At 42.8% G+C, this 17,341-nt stretch overlaps 1 protein-coding gene across 3 annotated transcripts in view; it reads right to left on the bottom strand.

Annotated features, from left to right (window-relative positions):
* Window positions 1–17,341, bottom strand: part of sipa1l1 (signal-induced proliferation-associated 1 like 1) — a 96,431-nt gene that overhangs the window by 17,987 nt on the left and 61,103 nt on the right. For all 3 annotated transcript variants that reach the window (XM_015947694.3, XM_070544173.1, XM_054748873.2), the window contains exons 7-11: window positions 16,254–16,442; window positions 15,165–15,339; window positions 13,205–13,308; window positions 12,957–13,114; window positions 1,147–1,726 (exon numbers count right to left, since the gene is read on the bottom strand). In XM_015947694.3, coding sequence (XP_015803180.3) covers window positions 1,147–1,726; window positions 12,957–13,114; window positions 13,205–13,308; window positions 15,165–15,339; window positions 16,254–16,442 — 1,206 coding nt within the window. The remainder of the gene's footprint in view (window positions 1–1,146; window positions 1,727–12,956; window positions 13,115–13,204; window positions 13,309–15,164; window positions 15,340–16,253; window positions 16,443–17,341) is intronic.

Genomic DNA, 17,341 nt, shown 5'->3' with positions numbered 1-17,341 from the left:
CATTGAAATGTTGTTGAAAATAAATTAAAAGATATACAAAAATATTAGCGGTTTCGTAACATAGAACCATAAAAATCATATATAAAATACACAGGAGCGGGTCTAAGTCTTTGGGCGACGCCATATCAGAAGCCATGTTTTCTTCTACGGAAGCCTGTTAGGTCAGAATACCTTTACTGATTTGTAACAAATGGTTACAAAACTTTCAGCATTAATGTTGTTGTTTTACACATTTACCTCTTCACTTGTTGCCAGTGATGAAAGGAAATCTGATGTTCTTGTTATTTTGCTGGAGGTTGCACTCCCAAGTATTTTGGACCCTAATGGCCATCTGTTGATAAGGTCTTACTTAAACACAAAAATAATGCTTGCTTGCAATGCTTTAGGTATCTACTGCTCCCTATCGCCAGGGAAAATACACACTGTCACTTTAATGAATAGAAACAAAGAGGAATAAATTCCACTTCCCATGTTTGTTTTGCCAATCAAGTAGTGAAACTGATTCAGTATTAAGGCCAAATAAAACAATGCAACATCTGACTGAAATCAGGATTCAAATAGATTAATGCTGATTTAATCCAGGTTACTTAAACAAACAAAAACAAATATATAATCTTACACACATGCATATTTGTGTGAGTTTTAAAGGATGAAGCTGGGGCAATAAATGCATTTTAGAGTGTGGAAGAGCACATAAGAAAACACCTTTGTTATTTCCCCCTGACCTGTTTCCATGGAAACAGCTGAGAGCGAACAAGCATCACTTCACAGCGAGTGTAGGTGTAGGAGCCATTAGGAGAACGTTGTCCAGAGGTGTTTCTAAAACTCCCTCAATAAACTGAGACCGGTGAGGAGACGACAGGCTGGCATGTAGATACAAAAATGTTGTTATTCTGGCAGACTGACAGCCGGCACCGGATAACGGGAAAGACTCGGGAGTGAGTTGGCCAGGTAGAGCCTACTGCCAGCAGCATTTCACTCCAACTTGCTTTCTCAGCACTATTGTTCTCTCGTCTTATTCAGAATTATTAAACAACCTTGCTGTGGTTCATTGGGTGTGTGTGTGTGTGTGTGTGTGTGTGTGTGTGTGTGTGTGTGTGTGTGTGTGTGTGTGTGTGTGTGTGTGTGTGTGTGTGTGTGTCTAACCTCGAGACGTTTGACGACCTCTTTGAAATCCTCTGTATTGTTATTGATACTCCTGAGGGAAACGCTCTCCCCGTGCTCGTAGAAAATCTTTAGCGATGCTGGATTGCTGAGCGTCCAGCCAATCACATCCTTAGTGGCACAGTTAAACACCACGGCCTTGGCCTCCTGGTCCAACAGGATGAGAAAGTCATTGGAAATGGCCAACAGAGCCTCTATTTCCCCTCCGTTCCCATGATCCTCAGCATAAACCTGCCAGGTCACCGCTCCCAGGCTGCGCAGCTCCGCACCGTCATAAGGGCGAGTCTTCTCTTTCTTTTTATGAGCCAGTGAGATAAAAGGGAACTTTGCTGAGGGGTCAATAGAAGTGCTGGTTGCGTGGCGCTCTGCCAGGTCGCGCAGGTACTCCTGGCGCGTTCGAGTAGCCATGGCTCGGAACTTGTGTGATTTGTGGGCAGCGTTTTCAGCGTTGATGATCTTGGCCAGCAGGAAGTCCCGGAACACGGACGACTTGGGAAAGGTCACACCCTCAGGGATAAGGGGGCCAAATGAGGGCATGTCTTTGGACCGGGTTACTGCCACACTGCAAGAGAGGAAACCAAAGACAGGAAATAAATGAGTAAGGCAAGAAAAGAAGAGAAAATGTCAATACACTGAAATATTGCAATAATTAGCGTAATGATACCGACTCAGTAATTAAATGCATAATTTTTTTTATTGAGAAACTAGATGCAAACATCTACTGTATTTCTCTTGTGTGTTGCAATTCAAACTCCGACTGCTAGGTGGCAGCAGTTTTACCACCTTTGTTCTGACGGAACAACGAGAACTCGTGATAAAACTGGATGTGTCTCAAAAGGATCTGACCTGAGTTTTCTAAATAAATTCAGTCAGAAAAATTGTAAAAATCATTTTACTATTTTACTGTTGAGATTTATCATCTCACGAGGTTCCGGTTCTGTTCATTACCTTTATGGACAGAATTTCTAGGTGCAGCCGTGGTGTAGAGTGTGTCGAGTTTGGTGGCAGGAGAATCTCGTCTCTGCTTTTTGTGGATGATGTGGTCCTACTAGCTTCATCCAGCTCTAACCTTCAGCTCTTGCTGGGTAGGTTCGCGGCCGAGTGTGAAGCGGCTGGGATGAGGATCAGCACCTCCAAATCTGAGACCATGGTTCTCGACCGGAAAAGGGTGGCTTGCCAACTCCGGGTCGGGGGAGAGGTCCTACCTCAAGTGGAGGAGTTTAAGTATCTCGGGGTCTTGTTAACGAGTGAGGGTAGGAGGGATCGGGAGATCGACAGGCGGATTGGTTCGGCGTCTGCAGTGATGCGGACGCTGAGCCGATCTGTCGTGGTGAAGAGGGAGAGCCAGGCTTTCAATTTACCGGTCGATCTACGTCCCAATCCTCACATTTTGTCTTGAGCTTTGGGTAATGACCGAAAGAACGAGATTGCGGATACAAGCGGCCGAAATGAGTTTCCTCCATAGGGTGGCTGGGCTCAGCTTTAGAGATAGGGTGAGGAGCTCGGACATTCGGGAGGGACTCGGAGCAGAACCGCTACTCCTCCGGATCGAAAGGAGCCAGTTGAGGTGGTTTGGGCATCTGGTCAGGATGCCTCCTGGACGCCTCCCTGGGGAGGTGTTTCGGGCATGTCCTGCCGGCAGGAGGCCCCCGGGTCGACCCAGGACATGTTGGAGAGGTTACATCTCCAATCTGGCCCGGGAATGCCTTGGGGTCCTGCCGGAGGAGCTGGTGGAGGTGGCCGGGAAGAGGACGGTCTGGAGCTCCCTAGTTGGGATGCTGCCCCCGCGACCCGGACCGGGATAAGCGGAGGAAGACGACGACGACGAGGTTCCAGTAGATGCCAGACACTTACCAAAACACAACCCTAAAGGCTATTTAACTGGTTGTCCCTTTATCTACCTCAAATAGATCTTCACGTACTATTTTATGCCACAACAACAAATAAAATGTTGTAATCAGGGCTTGAAATGTTTTTTTAACACCACAATGAAAATTCCAAGGAAAACTTAGCCTGAAGAACTGTTGCTCAAGGCCACTTTAAAAGGCTAAAAGAACGTCTGGTGCTTTGAAAACAAAATACAGCAATGCTGGATGACTTGTGCACATTAATGCATGTTGTTAGAAATGCAGGTTGATGCTGCAGAATATGTGTTTGCAACAAGCTTCAAGATATACTTTAGCACACAAAAAGCTGGCGTACAGGAAAATGGATCATCTCAGTTCCAAAACAAAACAAAGACGTGAAGAGAGAGTTCCGATATAAAAAAAAGACAGATCCGGGTTCAGATCTCTTCAGATGAAAAATTATCAAAAAGTTTTGTCATTTCTTATTAAAAACAATTTGCTCCTTTTATCTTGATGCTAAGAGAACATTCCTGAATCACGTGGAGACAGTGTGCATCTGCTGCCTTTTCTTTGTTCCTCTCCTCTTAATGAGGCCCTGGAATGACTATCCGAGGCCGGTTGCCCTCTCTGGTATGTGAAGAACTCAGCTGAGCAGCCATGGAAAACAAAAGGAAAAAGGAGAAGAGGATGGAAATGAGACTACTATTCCAAACTTCCTGCCAAATTTGAGGTTTGGGAGAAAAGTGGAAAATTTGTCTAAGAGAAAAGAATGTATGGGAAATGGAGGAAAACAGGTGCTTACCAGAGGATGGAAGGGTGGTAAAAATACAACAAATGTCTACTAATCAGTCTAAAATACAAAGCTGGGTCATTTACACTGGAATGAGTCTATATTCATACACCTCAATCGAAAAAAGTGTGACTGGATATAATTATCAGGTGACAGAAATATAACTGGGACTAGGAGCCCCCGTCCCATACGCTTCCCTGCAGACACGCATCAACATGCATATTGACACCAGGATTAATCACATCGACTTAGAAGCAATACCTATTTCACCCACATAATTCTAAACATACCTCAGAGACACACTGCCCTCGCTTGAGACATGCAGTGTTCAATTATACTAGCCGTCAACTGTTGACACCTTATTTGCTGCCTTTCCTTGTTTGTGACAGAATATTTTGTTGTGGTTTCTGGTTAAAACCGCCTTTAGGGGTGACCAAACATTTAAATGAATGACTGTTGGGAATACCCCCAAAATGGCGAGTACATCAAAATGTTTAGGCTGATTTTAGCCAAGGCCAAAGTGAATTGCAACGGTCTATGTGGAGTAATTTTCTAAATGCTACCATTCATTTTGTCTTGCACGGTTGTTTACTTACAGTCAAATCTGGCAGGAGTTTAATATTTAAACTAATGTTGCATAAAACACTAGAAAAACGTAGGGGATTGATGCCGTTTTTAAGACAGGAACAATATGATTTGGTCCCATCAATTCTGAAGGACTTACATTCTATTCAAAAATTCAAAATTCTATTCAAAGATACTTTTATTAATCCCAGAGGGAAATTAGAGTTTCAGTACACGCAATTCTGAGATCAGACATACATAGGCAACGACACATGACAAGAATTCGTGACTGTGGTCATTCGCAACCCTGAGTCGCGCTACCTTAAATGGGCATTATGGAAGTTTGACAGCCAAAACATGTATAGAAATAATAAATTTCTTCTTCATACATTCTCCTGCAATGCCCTGGTACTGTAGAATGAGCCCTGGCATTTTTATTGTGATTGCCTGTTTTTTCTGTAAAATCACAGAAAAAGAGAGCTGCTCGGGTCGAGTCTTATTTGAGACTCGCCGAACGGCATTGAATTCACAGATAAAAAAGATGTGGGTTCAACTTTCATTTTGGAACAATTTTTCAAGCAAGGGAAGGGAATGATCAGAGCATGCAGGAGGACTGACCCATCATAAACCTTTATCGGCTGTGCTGAAGAGAAAGGTAAAGAACCAAATTATTTAATTAATTAGCTGCGCGTTCTCCTGTCCTCCGGGCCACACACACACACACACAAGAGACTGTCTCAGCTGTTATTTTCGTTAAGGAGTGTGCACGTACAGCATGTGCGCCTCGTGCACGAGCCTACTATTGAAGCTGCCGTTACGCTTTTGGCCTGAGGGGGCAATCGCAAGCATAAAAATTGAAAACTCCGTAAAGTCCCTTTAATAGAGATCAGAGGGGTTACATGAGGATTGGTTCAGGTGGAGGAAAAAAAAAAGGCACTTCAGAGTTACCCTCCACAGGGAGGGCAGCTTTGCTATGCAAAAAAACACCTCATACAGAAATGCAACAGACTTCAGACATCACACAACATAAGTGTCCACTAGGTGGGGTGGTGGGTTTGGGACTCTCCACACGTCAGTGCCTGCGGCCACGATAAGCAGCGCACGTCACCTCAGTCTGGACAAGCGAAAGAGGTCGTTGAGGTTTGGAGGGCACAGTGACTCCTGGAACGATTCGGCGGCCTTCACAGCCCGCAGTCCCGCCCAGGCTGGGGTAGGAGGCAGAGTTGTCATGGCGACGGCAGCATTTCACTTTTCTCCTGAGTGGGGAGTATTCGTTGCAACCTTACAGGCTCAAGGGCACCAGATTCAGATTAGAAATTGTTTTGGGCCAGACAGAGATAATTTCCTCTCTGTCTTAAGTTCCGTTGGTCCTCAACCTCTCAAAATCCCAATAATGGCGTAAATTAATCTATCCCAATCCGTGCTGATTCGTCCACTCCCTCCTTGACGGCATCCATCTTTTGTGCCAATGCATGAATCTCAGTCAAAGTTCCTAGGTTACGATTCATCTCGACAATTATGTGAGTCTGTGAATTCACAGCGTGGTGTAATCCATCCCTGAGCTCGGGGAGAGCGCCAATATTCCTCGACAGCTCGTTAATTTTCCGGTAAGCCAGGAAGCCTCCTAGGCCAACGAGCAGGAAACCTGACACCAACACCGCAAAAATTCAGACGTCCTCAGAATCCTCTACAGACAGCTGAGATAGGTAAATCAGGTTCCACTGTTTCCAGGAGTCCATGATAGCGGGGTCTGTCCCAGAGGGGCATCCCTGAAATACTCAGGAAGCTACTCACAACAATCTGTAAAACATTTACATGAAAGAAAATTTCAAAAAGGCTAAAAAAATATATATTTTTAATGGAAACGGAGCGAGCAGTTCTTGAGAACTGTTCCAAGTTTTCTGTGTGCAGAAGCAACCACACATGGTCTAAGGACAGACGACTTTAGAACAGGAGTACATTGAAAGCATTGTCAGTTGTCAGATCAATAAGCCTCATACATGAGACCAAAGTCAAAAACAGACTAAACGAAAATAAATGGTCTCTTAATAGCTACAAATACGTTGTGGAGATAAAAAAAAAAAACAAAGGAAAGATTTAATAAAGTGGTTCTCTCGCATTTGTCTAAAAACAGCTGCCAATATTTAATAATTAATTAATTAAATCAAGTGTTAAAAACTGCACAATAGGAGCTCCACAAGTTTCCATCCAAGGCCCATTGCTGTTTTGTCTATACATCAATGACTTACCCAACAGTTGTAAAGGTGCCGTCGTCAATGTAACCGCAAAGATTCCCCAAAAGGCTGCAAACTTACTGAATGAACAGACAGTGGGGGTGTCTTGCTGGTTCTAGAATAACCTTTTGGCTCTAAACTACAGCAAAACTGTCTCCATGTGTTTTGCGATCAAATGCACGACAACTTCACTGACCAGTGTGTGTCTCTAAAAGTCCAACCAAGGACTGGGTTTGCAAGCCTCTGGTTTGAAAACCTCTGTGCTAAACAACAGTTGGATAGGGAGCCTAAGTCACTTCCGGATCATGGTTCCCCAGAAGAACGAAAAAATAAATGCAAGTCAACGGGGCTAAAAACGCAATTTTCTTATTCTGCTTGTTTTGTGACATGGATTTCACAATTGATGTCCGTGAATTTTAAAGACACATTTTGATACCAAGAACGCGCTTATTTTCGAACGGGGGTGGGACGATATTTAGGTTTTGTGTGAAAATAAGTCCAGGACTACAAATGCGCTTAAAAGTGACACCATCAAACCAAACATGGAGAAAACTGAGGAAAAATGGCTGTAAGTTCAGCAAACTTCCCACAGGAGGAAAGAACCACAATAAATCTGGTCATTTGGTAAGTGGCAGCTACGCTAGGGGAGAGGATATTATGTGGTGACTTCACATATACGGCGTGCCGATTTCTAGTTTGTAGTCACGCCAATTACGAACTTTTAAAAGCTGATAAATCTCAAAGTACGAGACTGGCATGGTCGAAACACCCATCATTAGTTTTCAATGAAATCACAGTACAACATATGTGCGATCCAGGGCGTAAAGCAAAGAGGATTAGAAAATAGCGTTTTTAGCCCCGTTGACTTGCATTCATGTTTTCGTTCTTCCGGGGACCCATGATGCGGAAGTGACTTAGGCTCCCTATTGCCCTTACACATAACGTTGTCTTTTGTGCTGTCCTTGTTCAATAAAACCAAAGTAAACTAAACTAGCACGTTTAGGACCAAAAGCAACTATTGGACCTTTTTCATGTTGTCTCGCCCAACAAAAAGCCATCAAACAAAAAGAAACAGCCAGCTGCTACTACTTCAATTTTAGGACAAACTACCAGAGTCCCAAAAAGAAAAACACCATTTGAAGTCACGGACAACAAAAGATGTTTCGACGTAGAAAACGGCGACTGGTGTTTGCATTTCATTTCCTCCGGCATCACAGATTTGCGGTTCACGCACAAGCACTTCAGAGAAGATCCCCAAGGGAAGGGGTGAGTTTTCCCCCGACCATGTTTGCTTTCAAGACCTAGCTTGTTTGCAGATTTGCCATAACAGTTTATTAACATATTTTGAAAACTATTTGTCCATGGCCTGACAAAAATGTTTTTCTTTTCCTTTATTCTCAAGTGTGCTACACTTTTCCTCTGGGGTACGTTTGTAATAAATACATTGATTTAAATAAAGTATTAAAAAAAACACCTGGCAATGGTGCCACCTGCAGGATGCTTCTCTAAGCCACATTTAACTGAGTTTTTCCTGAGACCTATTTTCTGACATTATTTATTCATAGGTCTGATGGGTTTTGGAATGAAACCCAATGCGTTTTTGCTCTATGGTCCGATGACGTTTTATTGAGACCTGAGGATGTCCTAAAATGTACATGGAATACGTGACAAGGATCATGAGCACTCAAAGTTACTGATGCTTTTATTAATTAATGCTGCATTAGCAAACCTGCAAAACAAGCTAGCTTTTAAACACAAACACAGAACTCTCTCGACTTTCCTCTCAGCTAACATCTCTAGACCACATCCGCCTGATACCGGAGTCCGCAGAGGAAACGAGAAACACCAGTCGCTGTTTTCTACTTCTTGTCCAATGGTTGGTTTCGGACGGTGCCATGTAATTACCGGAGTTTTCTAGACAAAGGCTAGAGAACCACTTCAACATTTTAGTTGTTGTTTTATTATTTTTTAATCTTCACAAAAATCTATTGCTATACCAAGTTGTTAAAATTGTTAAAATGCATGAAAATGTTTTAAGCTAGCTTGTTTTGCAGATTTGCCATCGCAGCTTTAAGGTAAATCTGTATTTTCTTTGACCAAGTGACTCCAAAAGTTAACTACTGTGCCAGTGAGAACTCATAAATTCCCAGCAGCTTATAATGATGACAGCTTCTGTCATTCTGAAACTGACAGTATTGTTGTTATATCCATCTGCTTTTCTGCTAATGACTAATGAATCATGCGGGGTATTCTGAATAGGGGGGCTTAAAGTGGCTACAAGCAGGCAGAACAAATGAAACGCGACCTTTCATTTCTATTCTTTCCTATCTCTAAAAACACCACTAAATGCATTACACGGAGGCTCTGAAAGCACCTCTTCTGGTATCAAACACATGTGAGTCAGTCCATTGAGGCCCGTTGACTCATCCAGGACAGAGCAGGGCTGTGACGAGATCCAGATAGGGGTAAAAAGAATAAGTGAATTAGGGGGTAGATGAAAAATGCAAGCTTGTCCGTGGAAGACTGAGTGAGAGGAAGAGGAGAACGCTGTTACAAGACGATTGCTGAACTGTGTGGCTTCTGTGTGATCTTAGTAGCAGGAGGTTGGCCAGTGGAAATCAAAGAGCAGATTCCTGCGGTTTTAGTGATTTGAGGGCTTAAAAATATCCAGTGAGTGGGCAGCTCTGCTCTTCCAGTATCCACAAACTGCTGCCCACAGAGCCAGACCAAAAATAAACAAAAAAAATAAATACAATAAAAAAATACATCAATAAGTGATGGTGTGGGTGGCTCAGAGGTGGACGTGTGTTCTGAACATGGATGCTTTCTTATGATATTTATATGCTCTGATAACTGTGTGAGAACGTCTCAGACTTTAGCTAAATAACTTCAGACCATTAACGGTACTCAGAGGCTTCCCTTAAAGATATCCATCCATCCATTTTCATCCGCTTATCCAGTGTCAGGTCGCAGGGGCAGTAGCCTAAGTTGAGAGGCCCAGACTTCCCTCTCCCCAGCCACTTGGGCCAGCTCCTCCGGGGAAATCCCAAGGCGTTCCCTGGCCAGATGAAAGACATAGTCCCTCCAACATGTCCTGGGTCTACCTTTAGGTCTCCTCCCGGTTGGACGTGCCCGGAAAACCTCACCAGGGAGGCGTCCAGGTGGCATCCTGACCAGATGCCCGAGCCACCTCAACTGGCTCCTCTCAATAAAGATATCATGACATAAAATAAACATTTCAACATAAACATGGACGGATGGGTCTTCTTTTCATACTATAAATAACAGAATGTATCAACTGGCATCTCACTGGGCTGCGACTGTACTTAGAGGAAATTTAAGTGCTTTTTATTGGCTGAGTTAGTATGTGACCATTTTTTAGCTATAAATGGTAAATGGCCTGTATTTGATATAGCGCTTTCTAGAGTCCTGGAACCCCCCCCCCCCCCCCCCCCCCCCCCCAAGGTGCTTTACAACACAATCAGTCATTCACCCATTCACACACACACGGGTGGGGATGAGCCATGATATAGCCACAGCTGCCCTGAGGCGCACTGACAGAGGCGAGGCTGCCGAGCACTGGCGCCACCGGTCCCTCCGACCTCCACTAGCAGAGAACATGGGTTAAGTGTCTTGCCCAAGGACACGACAACAGCGACAGACTGAGCAGGGCTCGAACCTGCAACCTTCCGACTGCGGAGTGAGCACTTAACTCCTGTGCCACCATTGCCCATATAAGTTTTACATACGATCAGATCATGAGAGGCATGTGATGTAGTTGCTGAATGATGAGTTGTTTTATTGCAATGAAGTCAAAGTCTCTTAATTACTATGTTTCAGTTTGTTTGCAATTTGATCACCAACTTCTGGGAATGTCCACACATATTTCTTGAGCTTTCAAACTTGCAGGTATTAAATCAAGCAGGGTTTGAAGAATGTTCTGAATCTATGTGATGATTTGTGGATAGAAATGATCTGAACGTGTGTAAAAGTGGCTAAAGCGAGGGTTTGCGATGTATATGTGAAAATTATAAAAGCCTGTGAGCGATTCGAGGCCGTTTGGAGAATTTGCCACCAAAGGTTGTAGCTTGATGTGATTCTGATTTAAATTCTTCTGTAGACCTATGAATGGAAATGGCATCTACAACCTATGATTTAGAGCAAAAGACCGAGACGAGTCAGCAATTTAGAATCGTATCGAATTTTAAATGGTCTGAGTCCATATGATTCACCAAACTCAACTTTAATGTATTTATCTGCCTGTGTCTTTTATTTTGAAAGGTACAGGATGTTTTACACTGCTTTTGTGTTTGACTTCCTGTCTGTTGTGATCTAAACTGCTGCGCTTGATGAGTTCTAGAAGCATAGCACATAGACAAAGCGTAAATTTGGCTAAGAGAGGCAACATTATATTTCTGGGACATGTCCAAAACGTGCCAGTTCCTGGACGACGGAAATGCATCCATCCACTATAATGATGGATCATTTCTGTGTACTGTGCTTTGCGGACGTTACGTGATGATTATGCTTCTGGTGGACAGGCTGCGTAACACACAGAAAACCATCTAGCTTCATGTTCTCAATGGAAAATACAGCCAATAATGACATCTGATCACATCTCAGTCGATTTTCTTTTGGTGATCCATGGTGATTGAATTTTTTACTTTTGAAACCTAAAGACTAGAGTAAAATGCTTTTTTTCTTTAAAAAACAACAAAATATCCACATTTGTAAATCACAGAAAGCAAAAGAGATGCCAAACATCTGCTCAGTATTCACCATGGAGCAGGGCCTGTTGCTCACGTGTTTATTTGTGCCGTTGCTCAGTGGTGAAGAAGCTGCATGGGGTACGATTACCGTCAAACACATTGTGCTCCGATGGCAATTAAAACGGCCATTAGTGGAGCCAAAGGGAGCAAGATAAGAAAGAACGACAAAAAAACTAGAGAATAAGGCAGATGAAACAGTGGAATGTCCTTCACAGCTGAACACTCTGAACAGAAACTGGAGGTGTGGCACACACTGATGATCTTTTTTGTACTTCCATTGTGGTAAAAAGCTGAAAGATACCGAGAGGTTTTTCCTAATCCAGTCCAGTCATGGAAGAAGTCATGAAACTGTGTCACTCTCTAAGTCAATGCAGAGATCAGCATCGTCTCCATGGCTGTTTTCAGCTCAACTCCACTGGCAACCTGTCAATTATGTCTTGTTAATGTTAGATTGATAAGCTAATGGTTAGGTCAAGAAGAATAGAAATCTAGACTAATCATAGCAAAAAGATTCTGATTTCCAGCTCAGTGGCCTGGTGGTAGAGTGTCCACCCTGAGATTGGGAGATCAGGGTTCGATCCCTGGTCGGGACATACCAAAGACTTTGAAAAAAATGGGACCCATTGCCTCCCTGCATGACACTCAGCATTAAGGGGTTGGACTGGGGGTTAAACCACCAAATGGTTTCCGAGCGCGGCCGTGTCTGCAGCTCACCGCTCCCCCAGGGGATGGGTCAAATGTGGAGAACAAATTTCACACACACATCAGTGTGTGTGACAACTGATGGCACTTTAACTTTAACCCTCCCACTGTCTTTATGGGTGACCCCGCGAGGAAAGTTGCCCACTGAGCAGGATTGATGGTTTATCCCTTGAGGTCCACGTGGCGGGGTGAGGAGTGAGCACCACCTCACTCCTGCCACATGAACCCAAGGGATAAACCATCAGTCCTGCTCAATGGTCAACTTTCCTTGCGGGTTCACACCCATTAGGACAGTGGGAGGATTAACTGATTTTGAAAGAGCTTGGTCTAGCCACGCTCAGCTGGTCGACCAATGGTCTGATCCATTTTGTGTCTTGCCAATCACAGTGCACTGCGTTTGTTGGGCAGGTTAAGTGTCAGAACAGAGAAAAACAACAAAGACGGCGTCAGGTTAAGAATGGCTCACATTTGAAACGACTTTGGCATCAACTTTGGACGATGTAGACTTGAGCTTTTCTTTGAGACATGAGGAGATGGTACTTAAGTCCTTTATTTTGAAAAACAATGCATTTTCTTCTTCTTTGACAGTGAATGATGGGCTACCTCAATGACTGACTGCCGTAGCAATGAATACGTCATGATGTTTGTTGCTCTGATTGGCCCCAGTGCTGCAAGACAGGGTTGTTTCAAAGGTTCGTGGCCAGACTATACATCTACATATATAGGACGGCTTTCTTTGAACAAGACTGTCAAGGAAGCGAATTACAAGCTATGACATAAAAACACCCTTCTAAATGACGAACTAAGCAGTTTAAATATTGACCACCAGCCACAATTACAATAAATGGAACCATAGTTTACAGTGTACTTCGTTTTTGAGCCTCACCTGTAGGAGCAGTTGTCAGAACAAGGGTTATGAGCCCGTACAATCACAAAGACGTGCTGGAAGTGTGAGCGAATGTTTTTGGGAGTGAAGGGGAGCGCCCCAGGTTCCTGGAACACAATCGTGACGATGTCATTCCCAATATGACGCTTCCTCAGCAACTAAAAGGTAACGATAAGAGGTAAACAACAAAGCGTTAGGCTAAAGTGATGTTCAGATCATCACAAACAGTCATAATCTGGATGTTGTACCTGTTGCTTGTTGTTGGGTGTGTACGGCAACATGGTCGACACGTGGAACATGATCTCATAATCCTTGTACGTCGTGTACAAAGAATGGGTGCCTGTCGAGTCAGCTGAGGGGGACACAAGGGCACGTGAACTCCTCAATCATTTGAAATCTGCAGTCTTTTAGGGGTGTTTTAAAATTATTCATCATTTTTTAAAGAAAACAAAGATACTTTGTGAAGCATTTAACATTGAGCTAAATTCTAAAGTAAAAACAAAAGGCTGAACATGGCAGACTGCTAATTTCTCCAGCTTTACAGACACCGGATGACCGTGTGCTCTGCTCTGAAGAGAGACACAGCACAATAACAACCACTTCCCCAATCTATTAATGTGCTTTAGTGAGAGATCAAATCATTCAGCAGGTGATCAAAACGACGAGCGTGGTAAGGTTACTTCAATTAATTACACTTCTTTGGGGAATGCTTTGAAAGACTTTTTAATTGACAATGACTGAACGTTGTTCTGCTTGGTATAAAATTCTAGCAGGAAGGAACCGAGGGTTCTTATGATGCAGCAGCGTTCTAACTAAAGCCTGATTCATGCTTCTCCGTCTGCATCAGTGCGGAGACACGCAACGCCATTATCCGTCCTTGCAAGCCTGCTGGAGAGCCCCGCAAGTACGTACGGAGTTGAGTTCTCTTTTCTAAACATCCGTCCGTCGAGACGGAGAACGCAAGCTTGTGATTGGTCAGGGCACCTCTGTCGTCTACACTGCCACCATTGCGCCCTCAAAAACATAAAGAGAGCCGAAGATCAGAAAGGCCGCAGCAGAGTTTCGAACCTGCAACCTTCGTGCTGCGAGGCAACAGTGCCAACAACTGTGCCACCATCCTCAGACAACATCTATTAAATGCTACGATACATGGAAATACTACAATGTCTTGTGTTATGAAACTGTGTATACATTTTTTTGTGTATTTATTTTGTGCAGTGCAACTCAAACATCGACTGCCAGGTGGCAGCAATTCTTACGGTCTTCATTCTGACGGAACAACGCAATCTCACAATGATAATGGATGTGTCTCGGAAGAGTCTGGCCAAAGTTCAATTATATCAATTAACTCATTCTGCCATTGACGACTAAATTCGTCATTTGCATTTTTTTTACTGTGTGGGCGTCGGAACGAGCTCCCGCACTGTGAGAACAAACATCTCAGCTCTGAAGCCGATCTTCATCCGCGTACGTCACACGTCACGCGATCAGGAAGCAGAACATCCATGTGTTAGGAGATCGTTTTGGGCCACAGCTGTAAAAAAAAAAGTGAGGGGCGAACCGGAAAAGCTTCTGCCAATCACAATTCAACAACGGATTATGAAAGAACAGATAACGCTCGAAACATGCGAATTCTTCCTGATGTAAGAGGTGAGTCTCTGCTTTGTTTTGACGTCGACATCATCCTAGTGCACAACGTTCTGTGACTCTTAAAAAAACAGTAAAAACGGTGAGAAACGCCGGCAGCGAATGAGTTAAATTAAATTTAGTCCTAAAAATAGCAAAAATCATTAAGTTTTTTTGTATCGCAATATATTGGATCACCTGATTCTTGTGCGAGAAGTGCATTACGGTTTCATTCGCGGCGTGCCAATCCCGACCGGGTGTTTTTTATCTCCAGAACAACCATGGATGGAGAAACCATGTCATATAAAAGCCTTGGGGTCCACGCTGAAAAACACACCGATGCTCTCCTCAAATGATAAAGGGATAAAATGATTTAAGAAATTAAAAATCTGCATTTGTCTTGTTTTAAAATAAACGGTATGCTCTCCAGTGATGCCGTGTAGATTTTCCTATTCAGCCCAATGTAAACCGCAGCGCTTCGTGTGCTCTGGAGACACGGCGAATCAAAAAACGGAAACCGAGCGCTTTTTTGGCTGCGCGGCATGACAACACACTTCTGGGAGCTTCATCACACGTTCATACTTTTTGTGTCCAGCTGAGCTCGGTATTTGTTGAAGCCTTTGAGTCGGACTCTGTCTCCCAGCAGATGGAGGAACTCCTCCATTGCAGGCCCAGCTGCTTCGTTATTATACATCTCCTCCTCGCTGCTCTGGCCTGCCATGCAGTACATCACTCCTACCTTTCTCTGGAAGCTCAGCTGTAAAGAGAAAACAGACAATAAAAACCAGGAGACAGTTCTAGGACCTTGTTCACTCATGACAGATGTTGACATTTTAGGCAGAACTTGTGTTGGCATTTAGACTAACCCTGAGTTGTTCTGAAGTGATCATGGTTCCATTTTCTAAAGAAATGCTGATGACATTTTCTGAGGTTTTAACTTTTGATGATTGAACCATAAAGCATGGCCATCAAAGAGCTTGTTTTGTATTTTTACCCATCACTAGGGCTGACACCTGTTTGAGTTTGATATGTGACGCTATGCAATACTTACACACAGCTGATCAATACAAGTAAAACGTAACAGGCCACAAATAGGTTAAACATCATCACATACAACCTCATTCATAAAACCCTTATGCTACATAAATGACACTGTAAAGGTCTTGAATTCAGAATGTGGCGAATATTCACTTTTTTTAATTATTTGTGGATTAAAATAGTTGAAATCCATTTTATTGAATAAAAAAATGTTGTTCATGTGCATTTAAGCTGAAATTATTCATTTTTAAAATTACTTGATTTTCATAAATTTGCATATTTATTTTAATTTATTTAGATTATCATATTTATGAAATTAAATCATAAATAATTTAACTAGTTTTAAAAAAGACGAAGTGATTTTTATGAATTAGCTTTTTATTTAATTTAATAAGATTATCAAATTAATTATTGATAATATCAAACAGCAACAACAATAATAATATACATTATTAAAAATCATTAAATACTGTACATTTAATATATTTTTATGATTTAATGGATTTTAATAATTTATGAAGATTTACTTTAGATTTTTCACAAATGGGTTTAAATAAATCTCTGGAGTAACTTTGAATTTAAATGAATTGTTTTTTAAATTCCATCTCATCCCACAAGCACACATGTCCTCACCCCCTGCTCGTCCAGCTTCATCAGCTGGTCGGTGACTTTAGGCGTGTTCAGCGCCAGACGCAAGCAGTGAACATTGAGCTCGGGAAGGAGGTAGTCCAGCACTTCTTTGAGGGGCAGGCCTCGAGCAAGACCGTGCTTGGATGTGGATGGTACTGCATCTTCGAGGATGGAACCACGTAGGGTATTAAGCTGGAGCCGAAGAATAAAAAATAAAAAAAATCACACAAAATTCCAGGATCATCAGCACACCTGATTTGGAAATTCCTTTTCCAGCTAAAAGAAGTGCATCAGACTATGATTCCACACACACAACATAACTCACAGAAGGTTTCACCTCATTTAGGTCATGCTGTTATGATAAATGTGTATTGTAGTCACCTGGGTGGTAAAAATGAGCCTCTGCTTGACTGTTATTGCTTTCATGAAAAGATCGCATTACATTACAGAAAAGTATGATTTATGAAAATGTCATTAAAATATTAGCTACGTTTACATGGGCACAAGTAATCCGAATGAACGCCATATCAGATAAAACACTCTTCATGTAAACATGGCAATCGGAATATTCTGATCCGAATCAGCCTGATCGGAAAGAAATTTCCTTCCGATTGAGAGAGGTGGTTTTGTCCGATCATTATTCCGACTGATGTCCGTGTACACACCCGTTTGGATTGTTGTTGGGGTAAAATAATGCCCACTGCGCATGTGTGCAACTTCAGCTCCACATCCTTCCGCCTTTGCAAATGCTCAGGACAAGTCAAAAACATGGAAGTGAACAGAAGTGGTCTCTCCACGGGAACTCAATATTATTGAACATCTCGATGGCTGAAAGGCTAGAAATGCTGAGTTATACACTCAAGTGCGTCTAAAGATGCAGGAAGCGGGAATTCACCAAAATATTGACCAAATCAAAAACCGCTGGAAAGGTCAAACTACGGACAAAGCTAGAGAATAAGAAAATAAAATGTGTGTGAAAGATGTGCGGACAAGATGGCGATGGTTTACAATTTATTTTTTGGGAAAGACAGCTCTGTGCATGCTCAACCCATAGGGAGCCAAAGTCTCCTCCCTTTCCGGTCGGCTCATGG

This window comes from Nothobranchius furzeri, chromosome 2, assembly GCF_043380555.1.
Source record: "Nothobranchius furzeri strain GRZ-AD chromosome 2, NfurGRZ-RIMD1, whole genome shotgun sequence".
NCBI lineage: Eukaryota > Metazoa > Chordata > Actinopteri > Cyprinodontiformes > Nothobranchiidae > Nothobranchius > Nothobranchius furzeri.
Note: the sequence above shows the minus strand (reverse complement) of the source record. Positions and strands in the feature narration are given on the sequence as shown.